We start from the raw sequence: 18048 nt of genomic DNA on the forward strand, positions 1-18048 counted from the left end.
TGATTGGAGCCTGAGGAGGGGGCAAGGTCTCACTGGTCACAATCAGGGCCAGAGATTATTTGCAGTCAACTGCCCCAGAGGTAATGGGGTTGGGAACTACTTTGGTGATTTGGTAAAAGAAAGAAAACCGAGAGGGGAACCCAGCTTACCCAGGAGCCCCCACCACTTGCTGATTGGACCCACTTAGCATCTGCAGGAAGGACAATAAAATGAAAAAAAAAAAAAAAATTCCAGGGGCGAACCCCAAAGGTCAATCTCTGGCTGTGCGGGACAATGGGGGTCTGGCCTCCTCTTCTCTTCCAAAAGGGTGAAGGAGTTTTAATAAAGAGACATTTTCTCCGTGAAGATTCTAAACCCCAGCGGGTTCCACTAACTCCAGAGCAGCGAAGCCACGGGCAGGGACCGGGGGGAGGCGGGGGGAGGGGTGTTGCTACGTAAAACGCTACTCTGGGGCTGGGACTCTGAGCAACAGCCGTACCCCTGCACCCCTCCGCCCTCCGCGCGCGACCCCGGGCCGGCTGCACGCTCCCAGCGGCGCGGTGCTGCGCCCCCGCCCCCGCCGAGCCGCGGCGCGCACACCCGGGCCGGAGCGCGTCCCCGGCACTCGGCCTCGCCGCGCTAGGAGCGCTCAGACCTCGGCCGCTGCGGGCAGAGGAGACCAACTCCCGCGCGCCCTCCCGCATGCGCCTCGGGTAGCGGCACGGGTTCCCGCGACCACCGCGCGTCCTGCTTCCAATTATTCCCGTCTCGGTCTCGGTCTCTCTGCTGGCGCTCTCTCTCTCTCTCTCTCTTTTTCAGACACACTCACACACGCACACACACACAATCTCACACCAATCTATACACTGGAGAAGAAAACACTTCCTTCGCGCCTCCTCCCTCCCCACCCCAAGAAGCTGAGCAGCCGCGTGGTGGGGGCCCCCCGGACCGTCTGGAAATGCTAATCCTAAAGCGCTTTCTCGCTTGTATCCAGCTCTTCTGTGTTTGCCGCCTGGGTGAGTGATCAGATCTCAGTGGGGTTTCATCTCCGGGATCGTTTGGGACGCGGTGGGGGGATTGGAGAGCCTTAGGTGCTTGCTGCCGCCGCCGCCATCTAGCAAGGAGGGGAAACGCACGGTGGGCTGGGGATCCCACGGAGCTGGCGGCGCGGCGATGGGTGTCAGCGGCTTGGGAGAACGCACTCCCTCCCCACCTCGCACCTCCGCCACCTTCTGTCCGCCCGTGGGGTGCTGGGCCAGAAGAGAGCGGGTTCTCATTCTCGGTTGCTGTCCGCACAGCTCTTGTCTCTCCTGTTTTGCGAAGTGTGAAAAGAGTCTTTTAGGTACACAGAAGAAGAGAACTACAACCAAGGTGCGGGGCTACGGCTTAGATAATGTTTTGCTTTTAGATTCATTATGAGCTTGAATGAAAAAATACACGTGCCCCATGCGAGTTACACACACACACACACGCACACACGCACTCCCAAAAGGTAGTAACAGGAACAAGCACCAACCTGACTTTTCAGTGTTTTCCAGTACTTTTAATTTAGTCACATTCAAGTCTGGGCAGTTAGGTTAAAAAAAAAAAAAAGTTTCAATCAAAATTTCTTTCAATGTTCTGCCACTGCTGCCAAAGTCAGAGGAAAGCTGCAGGTTGATGTATTTATTCACGGATTCGGCTTTCCTCCTCCACCTTCCAGGTTACACATTCAGTAGTGAAATTGTGCTTTGAAACAGCCAGTCAGAATTATTTACCTGGAATGCAGATTCAGGTGTTCCAGTTATTTTTCCAGAAGGATTGTAATATTGGATTTTGACATTTTATTTTTAAAAAATCTTTTTTCCTTCATGAAGATTTTCTATTACGATGGACTATAATAGGTTTGGAGGTATTGACCTGAAAGTTAGAAAATGTATCTTAACTTGTGAATACACATATTTTTCACTCTTTTCATTTTGAGGATCCAAGGTTTTTTTTTTTTAAATTTTAGATTATTCATTGTAGATATTAACCTACATTTTTATTCAATATAGATGGTGGTGCTCTTGGCATAGTAAGCTTTACAAGGAGAAATCATCCTCATGGTCTAACTATTGAGAGTTACATTTCAAATATGGTGATAATTGCCACCAGCCCCCCCCACCCCCCGCCACACAGATACATGGACATAATTTAAATTCTGAAAGCTTTACAAAAATACTCAGGGGTGATGTGATACACAAGGTTGACATTTAAGACCAGCAGGAGAATCTGGTCCTGGTTTTCTCTAAAACCAGAGTTGAATCTGGGGTGTTGGGGGCGGGGGGAGTGGGGAAGATATTTTTTTGGAAGTGCCGGACACGTCAAATACACACCTGTTGAATCTGCATTTCTGTTACAGATCTGTTTTAACAAGGAAGCCAGATCCTTTTGTTACTTGGATTATTATTTAAAATAAATCTCACCATAGTACAGAGATAAACCAGAGAATATTGCTTTGTATGCCATCCAAACTACTGCTTTGAATATATCGTGAATTTTTTAAAAATTGAACTATAATTTGCATAGCACACAGCTCATCTTTTTCAAGTGTACAGTTCAGTGGGTTTTAATATACTGACAAAGTTGTACAACCATCACCACTATCTAATTACAGAACATTTTAATCACCCGGAAAAGAAAATCCATTAACAGTCATTCCTTATTCTCTCTGACCCCAGCCCTGGCAACCGCTAAGCTTTCTCTTTTTGTAGATTGGCCTATTGAGCATTTTTATATAAATAGAATCATATAGTATGTGGCCTTTGGTATCTGACTTCATTCACTTAGCATAATGTTTTCAGAATTCATCCCTGTTGTAACCTGTAACTGTACTTCATTCCTTTTTGTGGCTGAATGATATTCCATTCCAGTATTCCATGGTTTGCAAAGGCTTTTCTCAATAAAGCATTATTTATAACCTATTATTTTTAGTTATACAGATTTTGATTTATTGGGTGTTTTCTTTGATGATATAAAATTTAACTGTAAAGAATTAAATTGTTTAATAGTATCACACGTTTATGTAATGATATTGCTTATAAGCCTGTATTAGAATTCAAAATGTGCTTGTGTGTGTGTGTGTGTGTCTCTGTGTGTGTGTGTGTGTGTGTGTGTGTGTGTGTGTATGACTGACAGGTGACAACTTTTGTATCCCTTTCCATTTTAACAAAGTTGATCTCTTACATTGTTGCCCGCATGTTGACCAAAGGGCCTTATCAACCTCAAATCAGATGACTATCTTGATTTCAGGGTAATATGTTTTGAAACACTGAAGCATATTATCTACAAATAAAACATGCAGCCTCCATTTCAATTATTTTTCCCTCAACAATTGCTGTAGTATTTGTAGATATATTTATTGCTCATCTTCAGTGTTCCTGGGGCCCATGAGGTGGCCTGGTACAGGTAATAAATGCTCAGGAAAGGTCTGTCAACTGAGAGGTACCATGTTGGATGACCTCTCCAAGACAGTTTAAATGAATGTTAGGCTGCCATGCTTATCATTATCCTGGAACGAGTTGCAGCTTTCACTAAGGTGTTCCTTGTTAGCAATTAAGAATGAGTTAGCAGGGGCGCCTGGGTGGCTCAGTGGGTTGGAGCCTCTGCCTTTGGCTCGGGTCGTGATCCCAGGGTCCTGGGATCGAGCCCCGAGTTGGGCTCTCTGCTCAGCGGGGAGCCTGCTTCTTCCTCTCTTTGTCTCTGCCTGCTTCTCTGCCTACTTGTCTGTCAAATAAATAAATTAAAAAAAAAAAAAAAGAATGAGTTAGCAGTTAATGACTTTACCACTTTTTGTGTTTAAAATGTCCTGGGGGCGCCTGGGTGGCTCAGTGGGTTAAGCCTCTGCCTTCGGCTCAGGTCATGATCTCAGGGTCTTGGGATCGAGCCCTGCATCGGGCTCTCTGCTTGGCAGAGAGCCTGCTTCCTCCTCTCTCTCTCTGCCTGCCTCTGTAACTACTTGTGGTCTCTCTCTGTCAAATAAATAAATAAAATCTTAAAAAAAAAAAAAAAAAATATATATATATATATATATATATATATATAATGTCCTGATGTTTTGGACTGGACATATAGACCAATTGTTTCTTTCAAATAACTCTCCAAACGGGGAAAAAAAAAATTAAGTTATTTGGACTGGCACAAATCCTTTCTTTCCAAATTAATGTCAAGGATAACTGGAGACTAAAGAGGAACAAAATTGTTTTTGTTTTTGTTTTTGTGGATGGGGGTTAAATATATTTTGGATTCTTCTGTTTGGGTAATTCTGTCTGGATTGGCCTGTGGCTTCAACACTCTTCGCCAGAACAAGCTAGATCATGGATCTCACACTTGAGTAAGCATCAGAATCACCAGGAGAACTTATTAAAACACGGATTTAGGAACCCACTCCTTAGAGCTTCTGATTCGGTAGTCTGGGATGAGGCCTCAGAATTTCATTGTCTAACAGATGCCTAGGATTATGGTCATGCTGTTGGTCCAAGTCCGTACTTTGACAACTGCTGAGCTAGTTTGCATTTAAATGTTAACAAAGTTTCTGGATTACTAACAAGGTTTTTTAGTGGACTTGATTTCCAATACCCAACTTAATAATATTTTTAAAAATTCTATGAGTTAAACACATTGAATGTTATTCAGCTGAAGGCGATGCTGAATCAGAGAGGGAGAAATTGAAGATGACTCCAGGATAATTCCCTAAGGGAATTTCAACCTTCTCTAAAATAATTAAGAGGTTTTCTACTAGGTGGAGAATTAATCTAATGGTATCGCAACTCTCATTATTTAATCTTGACCCACTGAACAGGTAATAGGAAAAACTGTAGTGGCTTTCCTGTAAGGAGGCTTAACTCTTGAGTCATAGAGGAGAGGTAGGTGTTTTAAGAGCTTTTAAGGAACAGTTTCTCTCAACTAATGAGAATTCAGCATCTTTGAATTAAGTGAGTTATAGCCTTGCAAGGTACACTAAATTTAAGTGTTTAAACACTGTTGTGAAATACGTAATGAATCAGATTCTGAACTTTTAGGTCATATCTTAAACTGCTTTAAGGAACACATTAACTACAAATTATACCCAATTCTTTTGCAAGAATTAATTGCTTAATTTGTCCTGAGTATGGAAGCAGCAGAATCCAAAATGTTGTGACTCTCAGCTTGGTCTGTTTATTCTCTGAAAACAAATTGTAACCAAGAATAGAAAATATCCATGCTTTTTCTCCCCAAATAATAACTAGTCTCCATTCAGAAAATTAATTACTTTTGATTTCCAGAGTAGCAATTTTCTTTATTTCATCTGTCTCTCCTTTTTATGCAGACTGTACTTGCTTTCACTTAGGGAAGTGTGCCAGGATAAATCATTTCATTGACGAATTCATTTACGTTCTCATGTCTGCACTAAATATTTGGGAACGTGCTTAAAATTTTATGTTGTGGGAATTTTGCTTCTGGCAGAAATTCAGGTTTTTCTGGAAACATGATCTGTATTTCCCCATTCCCCTTACTCCAACAAACTTTGAGTTCTGTCTAACCTGGTAGCTTTGCTTGACCACCCATTTACCAACCGTTCAGATTGTGGTATGGAAACGGAACCCCCTCGTTCAAAACCAGATGATCTCAAAAGAAGGGCTTGATCAAGAAGAGGAGTTCGTGTTTTATTTCCATTTACCATCTACTCAGTGTTTGCCAGGTGCTGAATATTTTATGTACAATTTTCTCATTTCGTTCTCCCCCAGACTGTTGGAGGTAGGTGTCTTCATTTTACACATTTTATGGCTGAGGAAGGTGAAACACAGAAAAGTCAAATGACTTACCTAATTTCACACAGCCTATCTTAGTCTATGCATTCCTTCTGACTCTTGAGCCTGAACCTTTTTCTCTTTTCTTTCCTAGGAGACCAGTTTCCTGTTTGGAATTTACTAGCTTGCTTCCTAAGAGATGTGATGCTACATTTCCCATTCCATGGGCTTTCTTGAAGTTCTCTATTCATGATTTTCTTCATGTGCTCCCATATTATGTTTTTCCCCCTTTAAAAAACAAAAAACCAAAACTAAGGCATAATTTACTCTAGAAAGTGTACCATCTTGAAAGTTCTGACAAATGTATGTGGTCACTTAACCACCCGGATCCAGATGTAGCATGTTCCTGTCCATAGTATTCTAACTACTCTTGTTACGTGTTTACTGAGTGCCTGACATCAGCTAGGCAGTAAAAATTAAGCAGTCCTAACATTCATCATGCCTCCGGTCCGGCTGATCTGATTCAATCTCCACAGTGAAAACCCTCCTTAAATCTCACTTTTAAGATACTTTCTACATTTAGAACTAGTTGAGAATAATAGGCTTTCTGAAATATCTCTTAATAAATATCTTAACTTTCAAATATTTTAGAACGTTTCCCACTTCATCAAGAAAGCCTGTGGTGAAAGTCAAAGTCAATTTAAACAAGACATAGGCATGTTTAGATTGTGCTTTCAACTTTTAATGTTTTATTGGGAGTGAGCCCTAGCAGCAGTTTCAGGTTATGAAGGAAATCAGTTTTTATCCATGTTTGTAATTCTTCTGAGACATGTATAACATACTGTTATAGGCATTAAGGGCAAAATTATTTGATCATATTTCAAAATCCTAAAATACTTATATTTTGGAACTATGATTTCTAATGCCATAGCCACTAGGCATATGTGACAGTTCAATTTTAAGTTTATTAAAGTAAGTTAATTCAGTTCCTCTTTCACACTAGCCACATTTCAAGTGCTCCATGGTCACACTTGGCTTATGGCCACTGCATGGTGTGGAGAACATTTCTATCACTGCAGAATATCAATTGAATAGCTGTTTCAAAATCACAAAAAAGTGGATAAAATGTTGAGTGTTAGTACTGACGAGAAGTTGTCAACAACTAAAAATGCTTCTAAAGTCATTAAAATTATTTAAAGTGTTGCATTACTTTTGTCCTGTATTGCGTCAACCATATAAGAACCACGGAGAGGTTCTGGTGGCCTTGGGTAGAGAGCAGCAATAGAAGAAGAAAATTCAATGACCGCTCGGTGGTCTTTATGGACTCAGGCTTCTAGTTCAGGAGTGAGGGTTCTGTCCTCACAGCTCATGTCCCATAATTTGTTCTAGCATTCACTGTATTGTTTTTGTTATATCTGTCTGTCTCCCGCACTAGACTAGCTCCATGAGGGCAAAGACTTTATTTCATTCATCTTTGGACTTAGCATTTTTGGCCTTAGCACCTACAGACCGTGCTTAATAAATCTTTAATGCACAAGATCATAGAGAGAGAAGTCTGTGAAGCTTTTTAGCAGTACCTTTTTGCTGTTGGGATCAGCCAGTTTCCTCTGGTCTTTCCTGCTTCTGATTCTTATCCTGATCTTTGAGTTAGGTCAGCATTCACCTTGACCCATCCATCTTTAATGCCACTTCTAATGGCACGAGGGCTTCTCTTTCTTTGACTGTCCCATGAAAGCACATGAGTATCACATAGATTCGGTAACTCTCTGCATGGAAAATAAAGTCCCCATGATTGATACTGCATGTGTAGTGGCAGGAGCAATTTTGACATTTAATTATAGATGTCTTGGTACCAGTGAAGCTTGGCTATGCCCCAGGGGGCAGGGTATCAGGTCACTGTGTGTGTGCACACATGTTCACCTGTTAAGGAAGATAAGATAGTGGGAGTAAGGGCTGGTCAGTAATGAGAAACGAAGTGTCTTGAATCCATGCAGACTGTATTTTCAGTCAGTCAACTGCCCAAGACAGTTCTGGAAACTGGACAAGGGACAGGAAGTGCAGTTTTATCATGTGGCTGTGCATGCTTTTAGAATGTGTCTGCAGTTTTATCATTAATCACGGAGATGATGTGCTGTGCCTAGCTTAGCCCCGCACGTGGATGTTCAACAAATATTTGAACTGAGTTGAATGCAAACGGAACAGATAATGGGATGAGTTAGAAATCCTCACAGGAGTTAAAAACAGAAAAAAGACTTGCTCTTCTATTGGGATATTTGCTTTATTTTCTCTCACTCACCATCCTTCCTTTCTTTTGGGAGACTGTGTATGTGTATGCCTTCTCTTTTCCACCTTCACTTTCTTTAAGTGTGAATCTAAGATTAAAAAAACCAACAACACTCCACATTGCTCAGCATCTTGATGAAGAGTTTGATAAAGAGGAGACTGATACTATTTGATACCATTATTTAAAAATATTTTTACTGTGTTAATATAATTTGGGGAGCTTTGTAGTTGACATAATTTTTTTTTCTTTTGGTTTTTATGTATTGATTGAAATAATCTCTACACCCAGCCTGTGGCTTGAATTTTCGACCCTGAGGTCAAGTCACATGTTCATCCGACTGAGCCAGCTGGGCATCGAGTAATTAATACGATTTTTAAAGTATGGGTTAACATTTCTTTCTTCCTAAAAATTCTAATATGTTAAAGTGGGCAGGTTGCTTTGGGTTCTTTGGGGTTTTTCCTTCTGATACTTGGCAGAGATATTAAATTCAGTTATTCAGCGTCCGCGTTAATGTGAACCGTCTGGTCTCATTCAGTAAGCATGGGTCAATTTATGTACACATTGGCGAAAGATAAAGCTTTTACAAGTTTCCTTGGAAATATAGTCTTCATATATTTGTAAAGAATAATTTATTAATTAGCAATAAAGAAGGATTTTCTATTAAAATATCAATAACAATGACTACAGATAGCTTTCCACTCTTGGAGCATTGTTCTTTCCTTCTCTTTCTCTGCCTTTCCTGTTAACATTTACTCCATAATTTTTCTGTTCTTTCACCGTCACTGACTGGACCTCTTGTTTCTTAAATTCTGAAGCTCTAATATATTTAACTCAAGATAGGGGTTGATTCTAGACCTTTCCTCTGAAGTGATCAACTCAGTACCATGAGTAGGAATAAAAGAAAATGTTGCCATTTTAAAATGACCTTTTCTGGGATGCCTGGGTGGCTCTGTCAGTTAAGCATCTGCCTTTGGCTCAGGTCACGATCCTGGGGTCCTGGGATCGAGCCCCGTATTGGGTACTGGTTCAGTGAGGAGCCTGCTTCTCCCTCTCCCTCTGCCTGTCACTCCCCCTGCTTGTGCTTTCTCTCTCTCTTTCTCTTTCTGACAAATAAATAAATAAATCTTTAAAAGAAAATTAAATAAAATGACTTTTTTTTAAAGCAGAGATCGTGATCACCACTGCAGTCCTGATTGTGTGGTTATCATAACAAAATCCTGCCCAGATATAAAGAACTTTCTAGATTTTCTCATGGTTTTCAACCACATTGTCATCAGAAAATTGAAAGTGATTTCCATAGGGACATTTTCACCCTCTTGGATTTCTGGAATGGGATATATAAAAGTGACATTCCCCTGATACGTGACTTGTACAGACTCTTGGTCTGCCCATAGGAGCATACTGCACATGCAATATGGTGGTTGTGTTTGTTTCAATGCAAAAAAAAAACACAAATTGATTACCACTGATCTCGGTCAGTGGTTCGCAGTCCTGGCTGTACTTTGGAATTATCTGGTGTCGTGAATTGAACGTTTGTGTCCCTCCCAACACTCTTGTTTTGAAGTCCTACCATCCAATGTGTCTGGTGTTTGGAGGTGGGGCCTGTGGGAAGTAATTAGCTTTAGAGGAGGTCATGAGAGTGGAGTCCCCATGATAGAATTCGTTTCCTTATAAGAAGAGAGAGACCAGAGCTTGCTTTCTTTGTTTCATGAGAGGACAGAGTGAGAAGGTAGCCATCTGTAAGCCAGGAAGAGCTCTCTCCAACTAGCCCCTTGATCTTGGACTTCTTAGCTCTACAACTGTGAAAAAATGAACATTGTTTAAGCCACTCAGCGTACGGTATTTTTTATAGCAGATCAGGCTGACTCTGTACCTGGGAAACTTTTAAAACATACTGATGTCTAGGCTCCACCAAGTATATGCGTGAGTGCAGAGCCCAGACACGAATATATCTTTGAAACTTCCCAGGTGATTACAGAGTACAACCAAAGTCTGAAATACCACCATTCTAGGTCAGCCTCATGATACTGCTAATCTTAGTTCATTTGTCTTAAGGTAGAGGTACTGGCAAGTTTCATGCTGTCCTAAAACAAAGCTAGTGCCACAGGACAAAGGCCCTGGAAGATTTCCCATCCCTCTCTCCTCTTCTTAAGGCAGTTTCAGTTTCAGGGTAACCTTAGAAGGAGGAGTATGGACTACAGTGGTTGACCTCATAGCCTTTGCAAGCCAGAGAAACTTTAAGAGGCCAGGCATTCTTGGAGTTGGTCCAAAGATGGGAGTCTCTCAGGAGGTGAGACGATAACTGAACCAGACTCTGAGTTGGGAGGCAGTTGGCATTTATCAGGACGTGGGCACGTGACAGCTTTTATTTTGTCAATGATGCATATTCTTGTTGTCCCCTTGTCTTGTTTATTCTCTTTCTCCATGTAGAATTTGTTAGAATCAGAGTCCGTTTTGGTTATGTAGTAGATACAAGATTTAACTGCATTCTGGGAAGGTGTCTTGGAGGAGATGGGGTTGGATGTAGACCCTGCAGGGTGGTTGGGTAGGGCGTTAATAGGGTGGAAGGCGTGGAAGGGCATTAGTGGCAAAAATAACAGTATACACAGAAGCATGGACTGGGGATGAGGGTGCTGTTTAGAAGGAGGCAAAAATTGGGAGAGGTGTATACTAGCAGAAAAGTACCAAATAGGAAGGATTTCCCATGGCTAATTGAAGGATTTGGAGTTTGGAATTTATCCAGTACATAATGGGAGACTCTTGAAGCATTTTGAGTCATGGGATGACTTGAATTGGTCTCTTTGTTTCAGGAAGATAACTGAAGTATCAGCATAGGATGGTTAAAACAGCGAGACTGGGTCTCAGGAAGCTCAATTAAAAGGCTTTTACAGTATGGCAGTCAAAGGGAAATGTAATGGATCATTTGGAGGCATAATAATATCATCCTCTTTATATAACACTTCAATGCTTAACAGGTACTTTGAAATGCATGACCCCATTTGATATAAGTGAAGTTGGTGTGGTTGCTGGGAGTTGGTGCCACTCTCGGGAGAGTGGGTCATTGGTAGTCTTCAAGGGAGTGTCTTCCCTGGAAAGGTGAGGGTGTAGTAGGGACCACTTAGGGTCAAAGAAATAATCCAGGAAGGAAAAGTAGAGGCAGGAAATATGTGACAGTTCTACAGAAGTTGATAATTGGAAGGGAAGAAAAGAGAGAAATAGAGGTGGGTAGCTTGAAGATTGTTCATTTACTGAATGGTAGAACTCCAGATTTGTTACCAGAAGATGTAGGATTTGAAGCTAAACATTTCTTCTGAACTGATTAACTCAGGGCCTTGAGAATTCATAAGAAGAAATAGTGCCACTTACAATGATCTGTTTTTATCTCTTTTAGTAGAGGTCATAGTGATAACAACACCACCAAAAAAACCCAACCTTTTTTTCCCCTAAGTTTGGGAGGAATCTTGACTATATTCACAGTGTCAGCCTAATTTTATCAAGTCTTATCAAAACTATTTACTTCACCTCTAAAATTCTTGTATTTGTGCTCTTAAAAATGAGCAGCAGGTACCACTGAGGCATTTCAGTCAGCCGCCGGCCAATAAATAGGCTTTCTTAATATCCACAATTTCAGATTGCTTGAAGGTATCATATTCCCACTGCATAAACCGGTATGTTTGTAAATTGCCTGCAACTTGTGTTTTACATAAAAGCAGTGCAATGAAAATAATCCACAGAATAGGCTTCCCAGAATTCTTAAAATTGATTTTAGCAATTTTTTTAATCCGTGAAAAATGCAGTTGGATTTTGTTACCTACTCTATATCTCTTAACATATATTAAGGATATGTGAAATGATAAATTAACAAATCATTAAATTTAGAAAAGGGATAAAGTGGCAGCTGTCAAGAATAAAAATGTTGACATATATTAACTTGTGTAATGAAGACACATATCTATATTATGCTGTATAAAAGTTGGATGCAAGACTTCTGTATTTAATATATAGACCTAAATAGATTCTTTTTTTTTTTTAAGATTTTATTTATTTATGACAGAGAGAGAGATCACAAGTAGGCAGAGAGGCAGGCAGAGAGAGAGGAGGAAGCAGACTCCCTGCTGAGCAGAGAGCCCGATGTGGGGCTCGATCCCAGGACCCTGAGATCATGACCCGAGCCGAAGGCAGCGGCTTAATCCACTGAGCCACCCAGGCGCCCCAGACCTAAATAGATTCTTAATGAGTAATATTTGGTTATGGTAGTTTCCTTTGCTGGCTTTCAGAGTGAGGAAATGACATGTGATCTGCATATATATATATATATATATATATATATATATATATACACACGCGCGCGCGCGCGCGCATATATATACATATATAATGCAAATATATAATATATAAACAAAATATGAATATGTATTTAGGTATTTTTGTATATTTACATGTATAGATGCATATATTATTTATTGTATCTATATGCATATATATATACACACACACATAAATAAGGATATATATGTATGTTTTTCTACATCTCAGTGCTTTTATGCTTTATTTTGAGCATTAAAAGATTAAATCCTTTGGGAAAATTATTACTCTTAATGGTGCAAATTGTCCTGGATATTTTTTTTTTAAAGATTTTATTTATTTATTTGAGAGAGAGACAGTGAGAGAGAGCATGAGCGAGGAGAAGGTCAGAGAGAGAAGCGGACTCCCCGCGGAGCCGGGAGCCCGATGCGGGACTCGATCCCGGGACTCCAGGATCATGACCTGAGCCGAAGGCAGTCATCCAACCAACTGAGCCACCCAGGCGTCCCTGTCCTGGATATTTTTGACCTGACTTTTTCTTGCCTCCAACATAAAGAAAGGAGAGGTGGAAGGTCTGCTTCTTCTGTGAGCTGAATACAGTGCTGTCCTTCTCCAAAGAGGTCGAGTCTAGGTGAGATCAATGAAACTTATTTCACCAAATGATTGAGCAGCCACTGTGTGCTTAAAACTGTGCTTGGACTTCACTGTTTTTTTTCTCTTCGAGGAGCTAATCTGGTTACAGATATTAAACGAACACTGGTGGGAGCACACCAGAATAGAGAATAATGAGGTAAATGTTAGACTGTGTGAATCAGATTTTAAGTCTTTGGAAAGTCGTTAGGGGAGGCCAAGATGTAAATTCATCTTTAAAATGTCTCTGTGAGCATATGAGCATCACTTCCACCTTTTGAACATGGAACGTTTACTGTTTCGTTCAATGATTGAAGCCTCTTTTGTGTCCTCTCACACACACCCCCTCCTTTTTTTTTGTCCCATGCAAAAACAAAAAGATACATCTATATTAGTCATTTTAGATTATTCACTCAAAGAGAAGCTTGAGTCCCCAAATTGGTTGGATTTTGCAGCTCTAATCTGAAATGCTTTAAATCATTCTCCTCGCTACCCTACACTACCACATCCAAAATAATACTGGAAGCAGCAAAACGTCCAAGTAAAATGTACAAGTTAAAACACTCCTCTTGTGTGTTCTGTTCAACACCTACTACTATGAAAATGTCACATAATTTCCACAGTGGAATTCTGTCCCAAATTGAGGCTTAATTTTTGGTGGTGGCAGCAGCTATTTTGTGACAAAGGTAAACTCGTGGTGCTAATATTTCAAAGAATGACTCGATATGCATATGATTTTTGGCTAAAAGTCTATCAAAATGGGACAAGAATTTTGGACAGGGATGTCAGTGCTGTCTGCAACATGGATTCCTGGAAAGAAGCACAAAGGGTGAAATGAAATCACTTTTAATTAGCCAAGAATGACTAGCACATGTTGCCCTGAAATCCTTTAAGATACAGCATAATCTGGGCGCCATCCATCCCACCAGAGAGATGGCTTGGTCCGTCTCATCAGCCTTCTTTCTTGCCTGTGATTCCAATTTATTTTCTTCCCAACCTTTCATTGCATTTTAGCTATTTAGTATTCTTGGCAGAAGAAATCAACAAAACACAAGATGCTTCTTTGTTCCTCAGTAATTTATTCAAATTTTTATACTAACCCCTCTACCTCCCCACCCCCACCCCAAAATGATAAAACAAAGTATTCCAGTTCCCTGTCTGGCAGGAGCTTTCCAAGGCTGCAGCTTCTCTCTCTCTCCTTCCCCTCTCCCTCCCCCACCCACCCTTTACATTTTTTAATTAGAATCTTACAGCATCTGTCAATTTGAAAAAATAAAACAACTTAGTTTTTACAAATATGATGAGAGATTAAGTTGTATTAAACTCAATGGCATTCAAGCAGGTGAAGATTCAAAATTCTGTAGCCTGATAATCTCTGCACTAATGATAATGGCATTTAAAAACCCTTTTCCAGTGAGACAGGTTGGGTCTTCTCTGAATGCTGGCAAAGAAAGTATACCCCTATACACCCAGTTTTCCTTTAAAGATACATGGGAAGTGCTGGTTGGTTTGTTGTTGGTGGTGGTGGTGGGGTTTTTTTTTGTTTTTTTTTTTTTTAATGTGAGGCTTTGAGACTTGAGTACACAGTCTGCTGGAGATTTGTTTGGGTGACTGCATTACTGGAGAAAACGCCCTGAAAATAGGTCATCAAGAAAAGATTGATATAGACTTTCTTGTGTGGAAGTAATTATGCTTGCTTATCGCATTTTGCTTACAATCCAGTATGCCAGACTGTGCAGTTTCAGTGAGAAAATATGTTCACATATAATCCCAGTTAGGGTTTTTAGACTGGAGTTTAAGGTCCCACTGTTTAACCCTCTCAAGATTCTACTGTGGTATTCAGTAGTAAAGAATGGAGAGTTTTTGCATATTAGGTATGTTCTTGCTTAGTTACCTGTGAACCCTGTACATACCAATTCGTTGGAAAGTTGCACCTTATTAAATATCACCCACACATGCACAGAGCCAGCAAAATACCACAGACACGTCCCTGTTAACCTAGGAAATCCTTACCAGCCTGTTCTCTTGCCAAAATGTATACAATTCAGTAAACACACTATAGTCATATGTGTTTGTCATAAATTATTGCTTGCCTCAGGCCAATGTTAAAAAGGCATTTTGCCAGGGGCGCCTGGGTGGCTCAGTGGGTTAAAGCCTCTGCTTTCGGCTCAGGTCATGATCTCAGGGTCCTGGGATCGAGCCCCACATCGGACCCTCTGCTCGGCAGGGGCCTGCTTCCCCCTCCCTCTCTGCCTACTTGTGATCTCTCTGTCAAATAAATAAATAAAATCTAAAAAAAAAAAAAAAGGCATTTTGCCAAACTGAGGTTTGCTGGAGGTGGGGGCGGGGTGCGGTGGAGGGAGGGGACAACTGGGTGATGGACATTGGGAAGGGTGTGTGATGTAATGAGCACTGGGTATTATATAAGACTGATGAATCACAGGCCTGTACCTCTGAAACCAATTACACATTATATGTTAATTAATTGAATTTAAATTTTAAAAACGTTTTAAAAAAAAGAAATCTAAAGGGGAAAAAAAAGGCTTTTGCAAACTCATAGCATTGGATATTGGAATGCTTTTAGGAACTTGCATCTTAGGAGAAGGACTTTTCCTCTTGCATGGTGTATCCCTGTAATTGTCAGAAGGAATTTCTTCTGCAAACTGACTTAAGTAAAGAAACACAATAGAGGAATAAGGGTCTCCATCCATGGAAACCATTAAGAAAATAATGGATGGGATTTTGTGTTGTTTCTACTTATCATTAGGAAGGACCCATAGGTTCATGTCACCCTTGATGTCAGTTGATTTCTTTACAAGGGTATACAAGGTGCTTCAAAAACTGAACTCCAGCTACCTGTCTAGCTTGAGCTGGAAGTCCACATCTGTCCTCCTTTCATTTTGGCTCAAGCCTTTCCTTTTTCTTTGGTGACTTGTGGTCCCTTGCATACCACCCCCCTTATCTTTCACCCCTGCTGTGAAATCTTCACTAGTGTATCTCTGTTTTTTGCCAGCAAAGGGGAAACATCACTTACCTTGTATTTCAGTTGTTTCCATAGCTCTCTTCCCTGAAGGAGTCTGTCTTAAGAAAGAAATGCACTGGGCTCTAAAGACCCCTGTCCCACATAGTAGGTGCTCAGTGAATACTTACAGTGTAAATCAGTAAATGCAGTGCCTTCCAATGCAGTCACTTTTCAAAAACTTTCAAAAACAGGAAATCCGGTAGGATCTATCCTGTCCAATGTGAAGTGTTGCCACCACCTCAGCTCGTTCAGCACCCTCTTTAGCAGAAGAAACTTGGGATCGCGTTTCCAGCATTTGGAATTAGAATTCAGTTCACCCTCAAATTCATTCAATCCCTCTTATTTTAAAATGGTAAACTAAAAGTAGGTCAATCAAATTACATTCTCATTTTAACAGGTCCAAGAGTCTATATAGATTTTGAACTGAATTGGCACATGATCATGGACAACTTCCTAAGGGCTTTTCCTCTTGGCATTCAGACTTTGAAGAAAGAAAATTAAGTGATTGGAATCGAGTACAATAGTGAATACAGAAGAAGGGAAGAAAGATGACTGTGGCCAGAAACACAAGAGAAAGAGAACTATAAGTTTCTTTATCCGGAGTAGCGGTGGGAGAATCTACTGGTTGGCCTGCACAGTGGATACACCATTTCTGTGGCTAAGTTTTCCCTATGTTTCCTGTCAAGCCCGGGTTTTCATGAAACAAAAAGATACCGGATCCCTCTCGCTAACACCTCCTCATCCCTCCAGCACTCCAGCCTGGGCCAGCCAAGAGCATTTCTCTCAGTTCCTTTTATCCTTCTTTTATTTATTTATTTATTTTTTTACCAAGAACAAGATCTGAGATAACGTGAGATCCTGTTTGATTCAAGCTGGGAGAAAGCGCTATATGTGTATTTCACAGCAGCTGGTTACCTGTCGCTGTCAATAGCTCCATTGTCAGAATTTTTCTTGTGGATCCAATGCATCAACATTTTTTAATGGCAGCAGATCTGTAGAGTTAAGGCTACTTTCCTTGGAAAAGACATCAGTATTCTTGATACCTTCAAGCTTTAAAAAAAAAAATGCTGGAAAAGCAGAGTTATGCTCCACCCTGTGGGGGACTGAGAGGGACGTTCTAAAACTACGTCTTGTGACAGGAATCAGAGTTTGTTCTCTTTGGACCACTGGCCTCATTGACAGCGTAGTTGGAGAGGGCACAATAAGGCAGGCAAAACATGAAAAGATTATGAAGAAATAGATGGATAAAAACAAGAGTCACAATGGGGCAAAGGTTTAATGAAATGCTATAGAAGCTAGCATTCTGTGCAATAAAAATAATTTACTTAGGAGAATAATAGGCAGATAAAAATTATTCACACAGACTTCTTTGACTTCCCAATTCTACAGATAAGAAGGGTGAGAAACCCAATTCAGGAAAATCAGTCCTGGTTAGAATAGGACAAAAGATGCAAGGAAATACCTAATCATGATACTGAACAAAAAGGTCATTATTTTAACTTAGTGCGTATTGTAGTAATATTGAATCATAGATGACTTAAGAAATAATTTTGAGGGGCGCCTGGGTGGCTCAGTGGGTTAAAGCCTCTGCCTTCAGCTCAGGTCATGATCCCAGGGTCCTGGGATTGAGTCCCGCATCAGGCTCTCTGCTCAGCAGGGAGCTTGCTTCCCTTCCTCTCTCTCTGTCTGCCTCTCTGCCTACTTGTGATCTCTGTCTGTCAAATAAATAAATAAAATATTAAAAAAAAAAAAGAAAGAAATTATTTTGAAATGTTTGTTTTAACATCTCCAGGACAAAATGGAATCATTATAATTGAAGAAATACAAAATTAAGAGAAAAAATCACATCTGAGGAAAATAATGATAATATGCAGATGTTTGATTAGAAGATGCTGAAGAAAGAAGGTGTTTGTTGAACTAAATAGCGATGCTTGGTAGACTATTAACCAGGCTATTATAAGTTTAAAAAGCTAATATTTTATTGTATAATAGCTAGAGGCAGCAACGTGAGATCTGATGAAGAACAGACAAGTAGCCGTAAGCCATAATTAAGATTCTTGTGGGACTTCCTTTGGGAG

The 18048-nt window shown here is 40.5% G+C and overlaps 1 protein-coding gene across 4 annotated transcripts in view; it reads left to right on the plus strand.

The window, feature by feature from the left end:
* Positions 1-592: 592 nt before the first annotated feature.
* PTPRZ1 (protein tyrosine phosphatase receptor type Z1) overlaps positions 593-18048 on the plus strand; it is a 180976-nt gene continuing 163520 nt past the window's right edge. For all 4 annotated transcript variants that reach the window (XM_047695500.1, XM_047695501.1, XM_047695503.1 and 1 more), the window contains exon 1: positions 593-995. In XM_047695500.1, coding sequence (XP_047551456.1) covers positions 938-995 — 58 coding nt within the window. In that variant the 5' untranslated portion in view covers positions 593-937. The remainder of the gene's footprint in view (positions 996-18048) is intronic.

This window comes from Lutra lutra, chromosome 11 (genome assembly GCF_902655055.1).
Source record: "Lutra lutra chromosome 11, mLutLut1.2, whole genome shotgun sequence".
In the NCBI taxonomy this organism is placed as follows: Eukaryota; Metazoa; Chordata; class Mammalia; order Carnivora; family Mustelidae; genus Lutra; species Lutra lutra.